A 15,300-nucleotide genomic window follows, 5' to 3' on the forward strand; every position below is an offset into this window, starting at 1 on the left:
CCAATTTCTACAATAGGCTTCACTTAAAAACTTACAGATGAATTGATGTCAAAAATAGATTCACATTAAGATTTTTCTCTCTCTTGTTCCTTACTGTCAGTGGTCGAAGTTAGTCAACCGTAAAGTAATCGAGAATTCATTAACTCTTAGCTAAAGACACTCCGCCATTTTGTTTCAGAATAAGTACAAGAATGAAAGCCGAGGAACTAAAACAAAAGGAGCTTAATTTTAGATTTAAAGAGATATTCTAAAACTTGAGATTGGGAAAGAACTAGCAGAATGTTCGTTCTTCGCACTGGGAGAATACGTTTCGTTTTGTGGCATCGGAAGTGTCACTGTTTGTCTAAGCAACCCCAAAAATTATGGATTCGACACTAATATAGGTCATTTTCGAATATACATATATATATGTACTGGTGTATTTAGGGATGGCTATCGGGCTCAAGCCCTCTGAAATAAATTTGTTACATGCAAAATTCCATTAAAATTTGTCGGAGTTTCCAAAACACTTACTCACGTGTTGTGCATAGCTCCCCACGAAACAAAGTCCTAAATACGCCACTGTATATATATATATATATCCCTCTTCCTCAAGTTGCGGTGCTGAATTTGAATTTAAACGGCATCAGAAGTGTCACTGTCCTGTCTGTGGCCCCGGAAACTATGGATTCGACACTAATATTGGTCATTTTCGATCATTTTTATATACATTTCCCCTCTCCCTGCCCTAAGTTGCACCGTCAAAGTAAAATGATAAAATAACATCCCAGTAAATGGGAAACTCCCAGGAAAATCTCATTCGGAATGGCTGACCAGAAGAAGGTGTTAAACCTTTGAGATCGAGTGTCCCCATCCAAAGGCGAAAGCGGTAGCGCCTACGCTACACGGAGCTACAATTAAGCAAATAATGACATTATCGGAATAGATTTAATTAACCTTAACATCAGTAATCCGAACTACAATTACTATAAACTTCTTAATACAAATAGCAAATTATAAATCTCGTTTTAGTAAAAGTTATTATAAGAGTATTGTAAGGTTCCTCGTGTTTCAACACTATGTGCTAGCTGTAAACACACTTCAGACGACAGCCACGAAGAAAACGTCGTCCATTATCGCCAACGATCGGCAAGTGACGAAGATCAACGAAGTCAGCCGACATTTCAGGATAAAAGAAGACAGCCCAAGGCAGAAGGCATCAATCTCCGTCGATTAATCAAACCATCAATTCTATAAGACGCCTCGTCATTGAGACCTCTCTAATCCGCTTTCTAAGATACCTGGTCATTGAGAGTTACTTATCCTATACTCTCTGAGACTACTGGTTACTTAGAAGCTTCTATCCTACACTAACGATATAAGACGAATGGTCATTGAGAGGTGCTTATCCAACACGCCCTAAGACGTATGATCATTGGGCTACTATGATTCACCAATCACGAAGTTATAAGAGGAACTTATTTGTAGTGGTACTATTCAACCAGTGCTGCTTAAAATATTTCGAGTTCGCAGAACCGTTTGTTATACCCAGAAATAACAGTAAATTTTACCCAGTTATATCCAGAAACAATAAATTTTAGTTCAACTATCTTTGTGTTTAGAAATTCTTACAGCTACAGGGTTAAGCAAAAACCATTTGATCTTTAGAACGAGGTATAAGGTTTATCTCTTAATCTCAAGTGCTCAGATATCAAGAATAAGAACTGGGTCCACATGAGGGTATGGGTGAGAATTACTTATATTTGAAGCGCATACGTAGGCCTACCATTATCAATAGTTGTCGATCAGTTGCTAGCTTAAGGTCTTTCCAGTACTTTTTGACAACCATCGCTTCCAAGATATTCCCAGTGCCATCTAATTTCGTCACAACATCTTGTATTAGGAAGCTGTGTAGCTCCCTACTTGTCACGTGTGGTATCCAGGAAAAAATTTGCTGATATATAACTAACTAACTCTATGACCTAGTTCAATGCCGCGTTCACAAAAGCTCTCCACTGACTTCTATCCTTAGCTAACTGCATTCCGTTTCTACTTTCTATTCCAATCTCTGCGAGATCTATCTTAATATTGTCCTCCCATCTGCGCCTAGGTCTTCCTAATGGTCGTTTTTCGATTGGTCTTCCAGTCAAGACTTTGAAAGCGTTTCTACTTTCTTCCATTCTAGCTACATGACCTGCCCACCTAAGCCTCCTAGACTTGACGACCCTAACAATGTTGGGTAAACCGTATAAATTATGTAGTTCCTCGTTATGAAGTTTCCGCCATTCCCCATTCCGGTTCCTCTTGAGTCCGAATATTCGTCTCAGGATCTTGTTCTCAAATACTTTTAGTCTATGTTCTTCCCTCAGAGTAAGCAACCATGTTTCGCAACCATACAGAACAACAGGCACGATTATAGTTTTGTATATTTTAAGCTTCAAATTCCTCGAAAGAATTCGCGACAACAAGAGATTTTGAACCGAATAGTAACACGAATTCCCTGCTTTTAGTCGACATTTAATTTCTTCGTGAATATGATTTTCCTCTGTTAATATTGATCCTAGATATTCGAAACTATCCATTTTATCAAAAGTATTATTTAATATTTCAACGCATGCATAATTTGCTGTATTACCGTCCCGATTTCCGTATTTGCTGATATATATATATATATATATATATATATATATATATATATATATATATATATATATATATATATATATATATATATATAATTAGAATAGCACCACTACTTTTATTTGTACTATTTATTACTATTGTGTACAAGAGGATTTTTTTTTTAATAAAAGGCGATGGGAAAGTCTATTCTACCGTCTACCAATTTTTATCTCTATCCTAAAAGACAAGAAAATCTTTACAGTATATATATATATTTTTTTAAGAGTTTAATGTTCATGTTAAGCAAACGTTACATAATTTGTAAATCTAGTGTTAAACATAGTAGTATCCGATCCACGTGAACAATTAGTTGAAATTGAACAGCCCCAGCAAACCTTAGAACGTTGACAACTAAAGTATAAGGGAGGTCGAAGACCATTGTTATAGATTATACTGTAGAACATAAAGATAGCGGGTTAGCTAAACCAGCGTAGAAACACATCTTTCCTCTTGAGACGTTTCATCTTCACAACGAGTGAAACATGTATTCCGAGTTTAATGTAAAAGAAAAGTTCTTTTCCCACAAGAATCCCACGCTTGGAAACCAGACTGTCGCAACTGCATCAACTCTTTTGTTTCTTGATGGTCTCTTAACCTCAGGGAATGGGAAAGTTGCTGTAGTGTGCATTACATTGGAGGTGAGACTTGTGTCCAGGAATCTTTTGCTGCTCTGGCAAACAAAAAGTCTTGTTTAATAATAAATTATTGTTGTGACTGTCAACAAACATGTGCCTCTCTAACGGAAAGGGCATAATAGGTATGCCGGGAAGGAATACCTGTAATACCATAACTACTATAATAGTAAACAGAAAAGTATGTAAATTTATCATTTTTAGAAATAAGTAACATCTTCCATTAACAATTTTATACATCTTCCCCACTCCCTCCTCCAAGTTACGGGGCTGAATTTGGGTTTAAACGGCATTTGAAATGACACTGTTCATCTCAGTGACCCCAAAAACTATGAATTTGACACTAATATCGGTCATTCGATCATTTATCTCCCCCTCCTCAAACCCCAAGTTGCGGGGCTGAATTTGGATTTAAACAGTATCAGAAGTGTTACTGTTTTTCTCAGCAACCCCGAAAACTATGGATTCCACATTAATATAGGTCATCCGATCATTTTTATATATCTCACCCCTCCTCCAAGTTGCATCAAAGTGAAATGGTGGAAAAACACCCCAAGCCCGAACCTCATCTATGTTGAAAATTTGATTGCGATCGTGGTTCAAGAGTTCTTAATTCAGAAACATAGTCACTTTTATTTTTATTTATACTAGCTGAACCTGCTCTATCTACTCAGCTCATCGTTCTGTTATGACCATGAATCTCCTTCCCACTTTGCATGTCTCCTTACTCACACGAAAAGGATAGGAGACTCACAAAGGAAGTGAATTGCTATGTATACATGTTGGAGTGAGTTTGTAGCAAATTTGTAGAAGTAACACAATATCAAGTGGAAGTTTTTTTTTTTTTTTTTTTTTAATAAATCCATATTTATCCGAATATGCCTCATTGCGTCTCTTGATACATTTGAAGTTGCCAACATGCAATAAGTTTTGCCACTCAGATTTAAGCAAAGCGCATACAATGTCCGTCAACCCGCCATACGTAAATTCTGTACCGGTTGCCTAACACTGTAATTTCTGCCTGCAACAATGTTAATCTTATGGGCTCAAATGGCCCCTAAAATGTTGAATAAAACAATAACGAGACGGTTTATGAGAATTTGAATGAGAACTGGACAATCTACACAAAATCGGAATCGACCAGTGAAAACGATATGTTTCTAGTGCTTGTGGTTTTCGAGATCTCGTTGTCGATAGAATTGGAGACAAACATATAAACTTAGCATTTTAATATATAGACTAACTAAACCTGCGCTCTCTACACAGCGCATTATTCGCATAAGCATAAATCTCCTTGTCTTCCTCACTACATCTGTATGTATCCCTTTACAGACACAAGTAAAAGACGCCTTGGTAAAAAAAAAAAAAAAAAAAAAAAAAATCAGCAAGGGGTATCATAAAGGGGAGATTTTTCGATTATTTTTTCTCAATATTTCGCTCCGTTTACAAGATTTGAGCCTACTTCCGGTTGGAGTTTCTAATTCATGTATGTCCAGTGTTTTCTGATGCCATGATTGGAGTAGACTCTAATTTATGTTTTCTTTCTTGACTGCGTGCTTTTATTCCCTCGGCACAATCCTTCGAACACTTTCAGGTTGAATGTCTGCGCCATACTTAGCTATTATTATGCTTAAGTCTCTTAGAAGTTGCACTTCTGTTTCCCAGAGCCAATCTTCTTAGTTTTCTAATACCTCTTAGCTATAGCTTTGGTTTTCGTCCACACTTCCCAACCCTATTTTGGCTCTTGTTCATTCCAACAGAGATTCTACTCACAGATTTTTGTTCTATCCCAACTCTACTAGCAATGTGTCGCCGTGTACATCTTCCTTCCACCAGAAGTATTTTGTTAACTTCTACTTTATGTGGAGAAAGGTCATTTTGCTTTTCCCATTATGCTGCGATTACAGGACTTACAGAATAAAAGATTGATTCACGAAACACGTCACGATCATTTTACACTGGCCCATTCGAACTGTTGAACGCTTCGAATGGTGTAAGTTCTTACAACAGCAACCATAACACTTCAGACTGTAACTTGTTGATAGGAACCACAATAGCTATCTGAAACACTACTTTCACTATTTCCCTCTGCATTAATGCCATCTGCAGTTCAACAGTGATCACCACTTCAACTGTACAGTAAACAAATGAAGGATCCTATATTGGTGGTTTAACCATTAAATTCAGTGTTCTAGAACTCTGAGATTAGGACTCCTACATCAACTTTCGAGAGTGAGTCTAATAAGTTGAACACGTCTGTATAGTTAATGGATGATGTCAAAGCAAAAAATCGTACGTGAAGACGAATTGGTTACCGGAAGATCGCGGAGCATGGAAGCTTTTCAGTTGCGGCAAACATGCCGATAATGGCAGAATACCTATTATGATGATGATGAGATATTTTGGTCTCAATTCGCTTTTATTGTTAACTCCTAAAATTTGCCATTCCCTAAACCTATCAGAAAACTGCATAGTAGTTAAAACTTTAGTACGAAGATTATAAGTTAATATCAGAATTTTTTAGAAGCGTCTTTGATCTAGGTAGATATATATAAGTAGATAGAGATAAGTAATTGTAACTTGTTTCTTTCATTACAGCCTGGCTTCCGAATCACCGAAACCTAGAGACTGACGAAGCATGCATGGGTCTCCAGTGGTTTTCCTCCCCTGCAAGAACCCTTCCCAGTGGTCTGTACTGGCAACCAAAGCGATGTGATGCGGGCGGTGGATATGTCTGCAAACGAAGAATACAAGGTAAATAACGATATTGCAATGCTTTGTTCTGTAGCGTTTAATAAAAGTCCAGGATATAAAGCCCTTAACCTATTTATTTACAAAATAAATCTTTATAAGAGTTTCACAAAGTTTCTTCTGTAATTCTGGAAATGTTTTCAGAGTTTTAGTGAGTCCTCGACACACACAGTAGTGACTTCGAAATTAAGGTTCAATTTTTCTTAGGTTATGACGGGAACTCCTTTGTTCATTGCAGCCTCTGGAGTAGGTGATTAGAGGGAGTTTTCTTTGCCCATTTCAGGAAACAATTATAGGATTTCTCCGTAGCTCATTGCAGCCCCGGGATAAAAGTGATTAGAGGATATATCCTTTGCTCATTGCAGCCTCGAGAGATAGGGTTTTAAAGGATTTCTTCATAGCCCATTGCGGCCCCAGGAAAAATGTGTTGATAGGTTATTGATCACCTGTAAATATTAAGAGTCTTCATCCCGGCGAAATTAAAATACCGTTAATTTTACAGTAATTATGTGATATCTTCAAATAGATAAAAGATAATCGAAATGTGGAACAAGAGCGCCCTAGACAATATTATTTTACATGAGATACCGTTATCACGACTCACTTATCTGCTTTCGATTTCGAGCCATTTTGAAAATTGGCATTTATTTTCGCGTTTCTAAACAGCTGAAAACGGAAAGCCACTAGGCTACTAGGTATTTTTATTTCGCCGGATGAAGACTCTCAACCCTCGCACTACCTAGGAATTTTTTGCAACACAGACTACCAAGGAGGAAGGAGTCATTTTGTACCCACCTGTTAAGATTAAGTATAGACACTTATCTCGCAAACGAAACAAACCAGAAATTCTCACAAAAATCTACAGTGACTGGTACAAGGATAAGACTAACAGCTATTTATTATACTGCCATCTAGGAGTGACATTTCTAAATGTCAGTCACATGTCCTACCAACGGCTGGTACTTTGTGCCCACCAACTTAAAATAACAAATTTATGAGACACATTAACTTTCAATTTGCACCACTGTAAGATATATACTTTAGCTAAACATGTTGAGTAATAATAATAATAATAATTATATATATATATATATATATATATATATATATATATATATATATATATATATATATATATATATATTACAGTTTTAAAGAAACGATTGAAAGTGTAATTACAAAAAAAAAAAAAAAACATATTGTAGTGGGCACAAAGTACCCCCTCCCCATTGGTAGTGCGAGGGTTAAAAGTGGGAATTGTAGTAGATTTCAACCATTTGCAATTTCAGGACACCAGTAGAAAAAGTTGAGAATCCCTGGGTCATATATATAATTTTATGATTCCTGCAATTAAGATAGACATTATTAAATTTAAATTATCATTAATTAGATATTATTAAATGAAACTGTGTACAATATGTTTTTAAACTTACTTTTATGTAATATTTTTTTTAAAATGTACAGTACAGTACTTAAACATTTGTAAAGTATTAGGCTGTTCAAAGAGGGCAGAAAATATTAATAAGAGCGGATTTTGTATAGAAAAAAAAACGTGCTTTTAGTGATATCGGTGTGGTAAGAAGTGAATAATTAAACTGATTTATTCTGAAATTGTTGTTACTGTGAAAGTAAGCATGCGAAACCACAGAAAAATAAGTAAGTGTTACACTAATTCAAGTATATAACTCTAAAACATCAGAAACTAAAGAATAGCAAACTGGAGAAAAAGAAAATTTTAAATTTTACAAAGAAATATTTTACATAAACATGAAATTTTCGGGCCGCTGTGGCTCACTGGTAGAGTGTTCACGTTTAGTGCATGGGGTCCTGGGTTCGATCTCAGTTCGCGTCAAGTGAACTTTGTGGTGAACCAACACTGTGTGCGTGGGTTTTCTCGGGGTTCTCTCGTTTCCTCCTATTTACCTCATTCCACTATTTCTCATCATCACCGTCTCTTTTAGCCTAGCGGGCATAACCATGAGACGTAAAAATTAAAGATTTCATTTCATTTTTTCATAAACATGAATTTCTATTATTGTTACCAGCCTAAAGGTCATATTTATCAAGGGTTTTGGTCAGTGTCATGGAGGGATGTTTAAAGCAGAGAACGCTCGAGGAGATTCAGTAAGTTCGGTTCCGATAGCTTTGCGGAACTGCATCCATATTGACGTTTCTCGAAGATATACGGTTAACAAATGCGATTTCGGATTGGAATCCTGCTGTTCGATTCCCAGTAGAAGCACATGTAATTCTGCTTCTATGTCAAACAGTAGATCTATGTCTTGTAGCTGAAAATGAATGGTCAAATAAATTACTGTTTGACTTAGAAACCATCGAAATTGAATACATACTTGGATTCCAATGCATAATGTGAAAAGGGGACGTTGCAATAGAAACCACCGTTTCCATAACAACGAATCCTGTCATGGCTCGTCAATCTAAAACTGATTAAAGGGCAAGAAAAAAAAAGACTCTGCAACATTTGTGATGCATGGAATAAGTCGTGAGTGGGAACCCTTCACCCCTGGTGGGGATGTTCATGAAGCTATCAGCTTATGTCTAATTATATTGGAATATAATATCCATTTCTTAATTTCGAACATACTAGGTTCGATCGAAATGAGAAAACTTTTTATCGGACTTCTAAAGAAAATAAAAATAAATACATGACCGTGTTTATTACATATAGAATTCCCAGTCACGACCCCCTTTTCAGTTTTATTAAAAATAGAAGAAGAAGAAGATGAAGAAAGGAAAAGGAAGATAGAAGAGGAAAGAGGTAAAGTAAGAAGGTGATAAAGAGGAAACTGTTCTGGATATTTTGAGAAATATGGTAAAGAAAAAGTGAATAATTATCGAATTGGGATCATTTCCAATAGCTATTGGGTGAATGTTTGGTATTAAGGTGATCAAAGGTAGACACATGTTAACCCATACATCCCAGACCTAGATCCATTTAACCCCAACTACCGAATTATCCCAATCTAGCTCTGAGATAGATGAGAAAGTTTAATTTAACCGTTTATTCAATATTTCCAGAAGTTCTAGACTAATATCCAATATTTGAAAAACAAACAACGAAGTTGATGGCATGTTAGAATCGACCACAGGAAAGAAAAAAAAATTAGAGTAGCACATATTTGTCGAAGATTTTGACTTTCACAGTTCTCCCATGATGATCATTCGTTCAGGCTACTTTGGTCCTTTTTACTTCCTTCATAGAGCCAACTTAAATTAAGTTAGTATTGACATTCAATGACTTTAATTGCCAACTACCATTAATTATAATAAGTCACACATATATGTCAAAATAATTTTGGTGCACTTAATACTAAACCTACATTTCACTCACACACATTCATACAGGACAGTGTATACTTCAGGTGGTATTTAGTTGAATTAAACTAACCTAACTACATTTCTATAGACATTTATTACATTTCAATAAAAGAAAACTTAGTTTGACATAACAGGAAAAAATTAATACATGAAAAGAATGTTTCATAAGCATGCACAGAAATCCGTTACTTTCAACAAGATCAAATAACACATTTCTCTTTCTAGAGATATTAAAAGTTGGATTACATAAAAAAAAAATTCGACAAAAGACGAAAGACAAAAATAAAGGAAAAAAAAGAAAATTCAAAGGTCAATATATTTAAGATTCAATGCAATGAATACACATCATTGCGGGAAAAAGAAAGAAAAAAATATAATTGGTTAATCATTCTTTAAAAAAAAGCACTTTAGTAGCATTTTATTGAGTCTCTGTCCCAAGAGGAGACATTTCGACAATTTTATGAGTCTTTGTTCTCACGTCGATAATAACTCCTTTTTCAACTCTCTTTATTCACTATGATTTGTGTCCATGAGAGTATTTAGTCGTTTTGGTTTTAATTACAGACAAATAGTTGCTTCATATTATATATATATATAAATTTCTCATTTCGTCACTTGACGCACTTGATATAAAATTTCAAAGTTTATCAAGATTTAAAATATCGAGTCCAGTCCCAAACATTGGGAACATATTTCCATATTCCTGTATTCACATTACTAAATTATTAACCAAATTTCAGTTCATTGAATTTAAGATCACCAATTTTTCTTCTAATATAGATCGTGTAGTCAAAAGATTCTAGTCACTGAATAGTTAGGTTTCCGATCGTAGGGGAAGGATTTGTTTCATAGTTTTCTGATAGAAGTTTCGTTGGTGGGGCACACTGTTTCGTAGCTTACTAATTTCACTGATCTCGCAAAATGAATTTGGATAAGGATTAGGGTTATTTTTACTTTTCTTACGACCTGCTACTTGTTTTATTTACATGCAGTATTTAACATGATATTCAACTGTAATAGTCACAAACATCAATAACAACTCAACAAAATGTCATTTATTACAATTTACGCGGTAATACTGTATATCACAAATAGTAGGTCAATATCGGGTGTCAAAAATCTATGGCAACCTAAAACCACCAGGGTAAATACCGAGCCCTTCACATACATACTCGCATATATATATATATATTCATATTACTCAATATAATAAATTTCACTTTAATATCCATCTTAGTATTTCGTCGACATTTAAATTCTACATAACCGTTTATATTCAACAAGTATTCATATTTTATTGGCTCAAAGACAAAACAAAAACCCTGACTATCAAAATTCACTTTTTTCCCTCATAAGGTTGCAACATTGTACTTTATATGTAAACCCGATAATCAATAATCATTCTCAATTTACTAAGGATCCGCATATAAAGAAATAGTTGGTGTTATTTAATAAGTTGACATAAGAGGTGGAAATACAACAAATAGAGCAGGCACGTAACTTTTCAAACTATGTAAGTACATATATATATAGATGTATATACAGAGAAAGAAAAAATCAAGGTTATTCGAAACTAGTGGGCCCAAACTACTAATACATACACACTATATGACCAATCAATAGAAAGAAAACCAAAAATCAGTCGTCAATGGGTATAAGTTGTACGATCAATGAATAACAAATAAGTTTCTAGGAATCTGAAAGCATAGTGTACCTTCTCGTCAGTTTCTCCCGTGGGGATTGAATATCGCGAAAAGATGGTCCTGAGATGTGCTGCAATACCTCCACGAATTGCATCCCTCGATGTCTCAGTTAGTACATACGATCGAAATAAGTTATATGAATATTGTATGTTTTCATGAGTTTCAGAAACAGGGGGGGGGAGATTGAAAAATTAAAAAATAACTCTAGAGGAGAAGTAGAAGAAGAATAGGTAAAGAGAGAGAAGACAGAACACTACAACTACGAAAGATAAGTGGTCGAATTTACGTATACAACATACTAGAACCAAATATTCTCTTTTATGCCAAAAAGGGTTCGGCTTACCAAATAAATAGCCGATAAAAGATCTCTGCAAAAATGAGACAAATCTGTGTCCCCGATGGGATTTTCGGAAAGACAAAGGCTTTAGGGAAATCCCACCACTCACCGTATCCGGTCAACACCCTTGCAGATACCGGAAATCCTCCGGAAGGTTGGAGACGGCGTTAATTTAGAATTTCAAAAGAAAAAAAAATCATCCGACCTCTTGGAAACTAGAAGATTCCAGAATAGTAATGAAATTAGAGTAATAGCTAAGATATTCCTAATGAGAATTTGTCAAAATAAAAAAAAATTAAATAAACTGAATTTTGGATCGGTGATTTCTATTGCCAAACTTCACCGATAGCTCCCCTTCGCAGAATGCGCTAAATTCTGAGGCATCGATTAATTTCCATCACTATCTAGTTTGGAAACTGAAAAAAGAAAACGAAAATATTCAAGGGGGAGGGGTCGATGCCCGGGTACGGGAATGACATAAATATTAATTTAGTAGCAGTTGATTTAATCGGATAGTCCGAACTGAGTTATATGAGCACTGCATAATAAATAAATAAGGTAAGCAACAAAGAAAAAAATCTCGGAGAGGCAATGAATGTTAAAGGTACAAATGACAGAACCTGTACTTTTCGAAGATCACAGAATATAGCAGTTAGTTTTCTTAATTATCATTTCTGTCAACCTTTAGGAGTAATTCCCACATGATGCTACCCTATCTGTTGAAAGGCTTAAGATCCGGGGCTGTTAGTATGAGGTACTTAAATGCGAAGTAACACACAATTCCCAACTACAATTTACTATCCAAGTAGCAAACTCGGTTGGATGAATGTACTGGTGTAAAAGTCAAAACGCGAGAGATTTTTTTTTTTAGTAAACGTATTCATATTTTCACTATATAACATACACTAGGCCTATCCATTTAAATATAGGTGTCATATCATCTCATTCATATTTTATATCATATTATTAATATATCATTACATTTAATTATTATTTACTAATTTTCGCGCGAAGTAATATTTTATAGACACCCTATTTCATACATTTTACACGCAGGCCATACACATATTTACATTACACAGTAATAAATATATAATTATCACAATCTATCACGCTCAAACTACTACACGATAACATTCATCGAACCACGTACTCTTTGTTTCGAAGCACCCAAATTGTATTTACTTCGCAGTTAAAAAGAAAAAATCATACGTGTATTCACTGAAAGTTAAATTGTCAACGATTAATCTATTTCTGATTTGTTGATAAAACTAAAGCAAGAATGGAATTTTTCTACAGCCACGGGAAAAGAGAATTTAATACTACATTTTGAAATAAACAGTAACAGCATATGGGCTTTACTTCTATTAAGAAAATAGGTATTCTTTATTTCAGTGGATATTTCAATTACTACTGGACCTAGCAAGCTGAAATTTTCAGTACAGTAAGATCTCATGCTGTCTTATATGAATGTATACTCATCTGAACCGAAAACCATGTCCACGGGATGTAATTTGAGAATAAATGGCCAAAATCAAACAATCTAGATCACTAAGTCATGCGATGTCGTAATGTCAACAAACAATTGATTAGCGAAAACAGGCACTATGGCGCTGTAGTGGAGGCATAATTTACCGTGTACTGAAATATATACTTGTACTCATTAATCAGAAATCTAATATTTACTCTCGTTTATTGTGCTTTGAGTTAGACAAATGGTATTAAACTACTGCATATTTATACACTGTCCATACCGAAAATTCACACACTCACACAGAACTACGAACTACACACCACTATAAATACTACACATAAATACTATTAACTAAACAAACACCATTGAATTACATGCATATTGAAGAAAAATACTCCTTTTTGGTATATAGAGTTGGCTCTATTTAATTTAGGGGGGCAAAATGAGAAGGGTAACCCTAGGTCCAATTGACCTGACCAATTATTTGAAACAGGTTTACATAATGATTGCTAAAGATTGATGCCCTGAGGGCACCTTAACGAGATTTATTAAGGAACCCTTCCCCTGAAAGGGGAAAAGGCCCTAAAACAAACAATAACTAACCCATTCCCACGCTAGAACTGGTTCAATTTGGAAAAGGGGATAGGAGCCCTTTTACGCTAGCTTAAGCTGCCATTATGATAGTTAGTGTTACAAAACCTATTACATACAGACACTTACCAAAAAAAAAAAAAAATCACATTTAAAATATACACTATAGAATATACGAAAACAGGTCGTATTTCCCCTAATCCCTAACTAAATCTATGGTTTGAAAGAAAAAGAAAGTAAAGTCACTATTTCACTCTGTCTATTCTAGCTGGGCAGCAAACATGGCTTCCTAGTAAACAGAAATCCGGAATTTGTTATTTCTCCTTGGTTTTGCAGTTCTTTCAGCTAAAGTATAGGTTTACAGGCTCCTATATAATCTTATGGCGTTTACTACGGCATTTAATCTGATTTTTAATGGATTTTCACTAAAAATTTAAGTCCTTACCAGCAAATATAGAGTAGATGCTGTTCACGGCTGTGCTCGTAGAATCGTCTTTTATTATTATGATAACATTGCGCCGAAAAAGCCAGAGGTAGGAGAATTCCTCCAATCAGAACGAAAACTTTAGCCGCGGAAATTACAAAACAAATAGAAATTTGGCAAATCCAGATGTAACCGGATCTGAAAGTGACTATGGACTAGTGAGAATATGGAAAATATATTATTCAGTGGGAATATGGTTACTAATGAAACCTTTCGATTCATTATATTTAATTCGGAGTAAAGAGAGTAAATAAATTGTGTAACTAAACCGAAATTGAAAAAAAAAATTACTAGGTACAGGGTGCGTAAAAAAAAGTTGCCATTACTTTCAACTGTAATGGTACATTACAAACGCAAGTATTATCATGTATCAATTTCAATTACACTCTTCGTATATTAATTTGTAAGTAACAGAGTGACTTTTACAGAGTTGATTAGAAAATCAAATTGAAAGAAAAATAGTTCAGCAGTGTTGACAATATCAATGTTGTTTTCCACTTCTTGAATACCTCGAATTCTTTGTACAAAGTAAAAAGAAAAATAACATTATATTCAGTAATTTTGTATGTAAGACATATAATGAATATTTTATTATGTAATTCGTCGTTATTTTTCCTGTAATATTTATGCCTCCCATACTGTCTCTCGCCTACATTATTTAATATCTATCTAGAAGAGATAGTGAAAAAAGAGCCTACAAATTGAAGACGCCATTTCAGTAGAAGGTGTACGGTTTGCAGATGATATGGCGTTTATTGCGGAATCTGAAAAGAAAATCAATAAAATGTTAGAAAACTTTAGAAAACTGCTGTGAAGAATATGAGATAAAAGTAAATGTTAGAAAGACAAAAGCCATGGTGATTGGAACGAAGCTGTCGGTGTGAAATATAGAAGTAAAAGGGGAGAAAATAGAACAGATGACCAGTTTTCGACACCTGGGTGATATTATTGGTGATATGAAGTGTGAAGGTGAAACAAAAGCAAGGATAGGAATGGTGAAAGAAACCTTTAGGAGGAAGAAAATACTATTTTGTGAGACTTTGAATAAAGAGTTGAGTTGCTTATGAGTTTAACGCTCCGTTCAGCAGCGAGGCTATATGAAACGTAGACCTACTGATTAACGTGAAATCCGAACCACATAAGCTTCCGCCGAGAATCAACCTTGAATAAAAAGTTGAGAAAAAGAGCTATATAATGCTTCGTGTGGAGCATTGTACTGTATGGGTCAGAAACACGGACATTACGCAAAAGTGATGAAAAACGACTGGAAGCTTTCGAAATGTGGGTGTGGAGAAGAATGGGAATAATTAGCTCGGTCGAGCAGAAGA

At 35.0% G+C, this 15,300-nt stretch overlaps 1 protein-coding gene across 2 annotated transcripts in view; it reads left to right on the forward strand.

Moving 5' to 3' along the window:
• The window catches only part of LOC145675647 (uncharacterized), a 920,247-nt gene that overhangs the window by 804,183 nt on the left and 100,764 nt on the right, over nt 1-15,300 (forward strand). For both annotated transcript variants that reach the window (XM_081746206.1, XM_081746207.1), the window contains exon 11: nt 5,892-6,047. In XM_081746206.1, coding sequence (XP_081602332.1) covers nt 5,892-6,047 — 156 coding nt within the window. The remainder of the gene's footprint in view (nt 1-5,891; nt 6,048-15,300) is intronic.

The sequence above is a fragment of the Thermobia domestica genome, chromosome 18 (genome assembly GCF_964235325.1).
Source record: "Thermobia domestica chromosome 18, izTheDome1.hap1.1, whole genome shotgun sequence".
NCBI lineage: Eukaryota > Metazoa > Arthropoda > Insecta > Zygentoma > Lepismatidae > Thermobia > Thermobia domestica.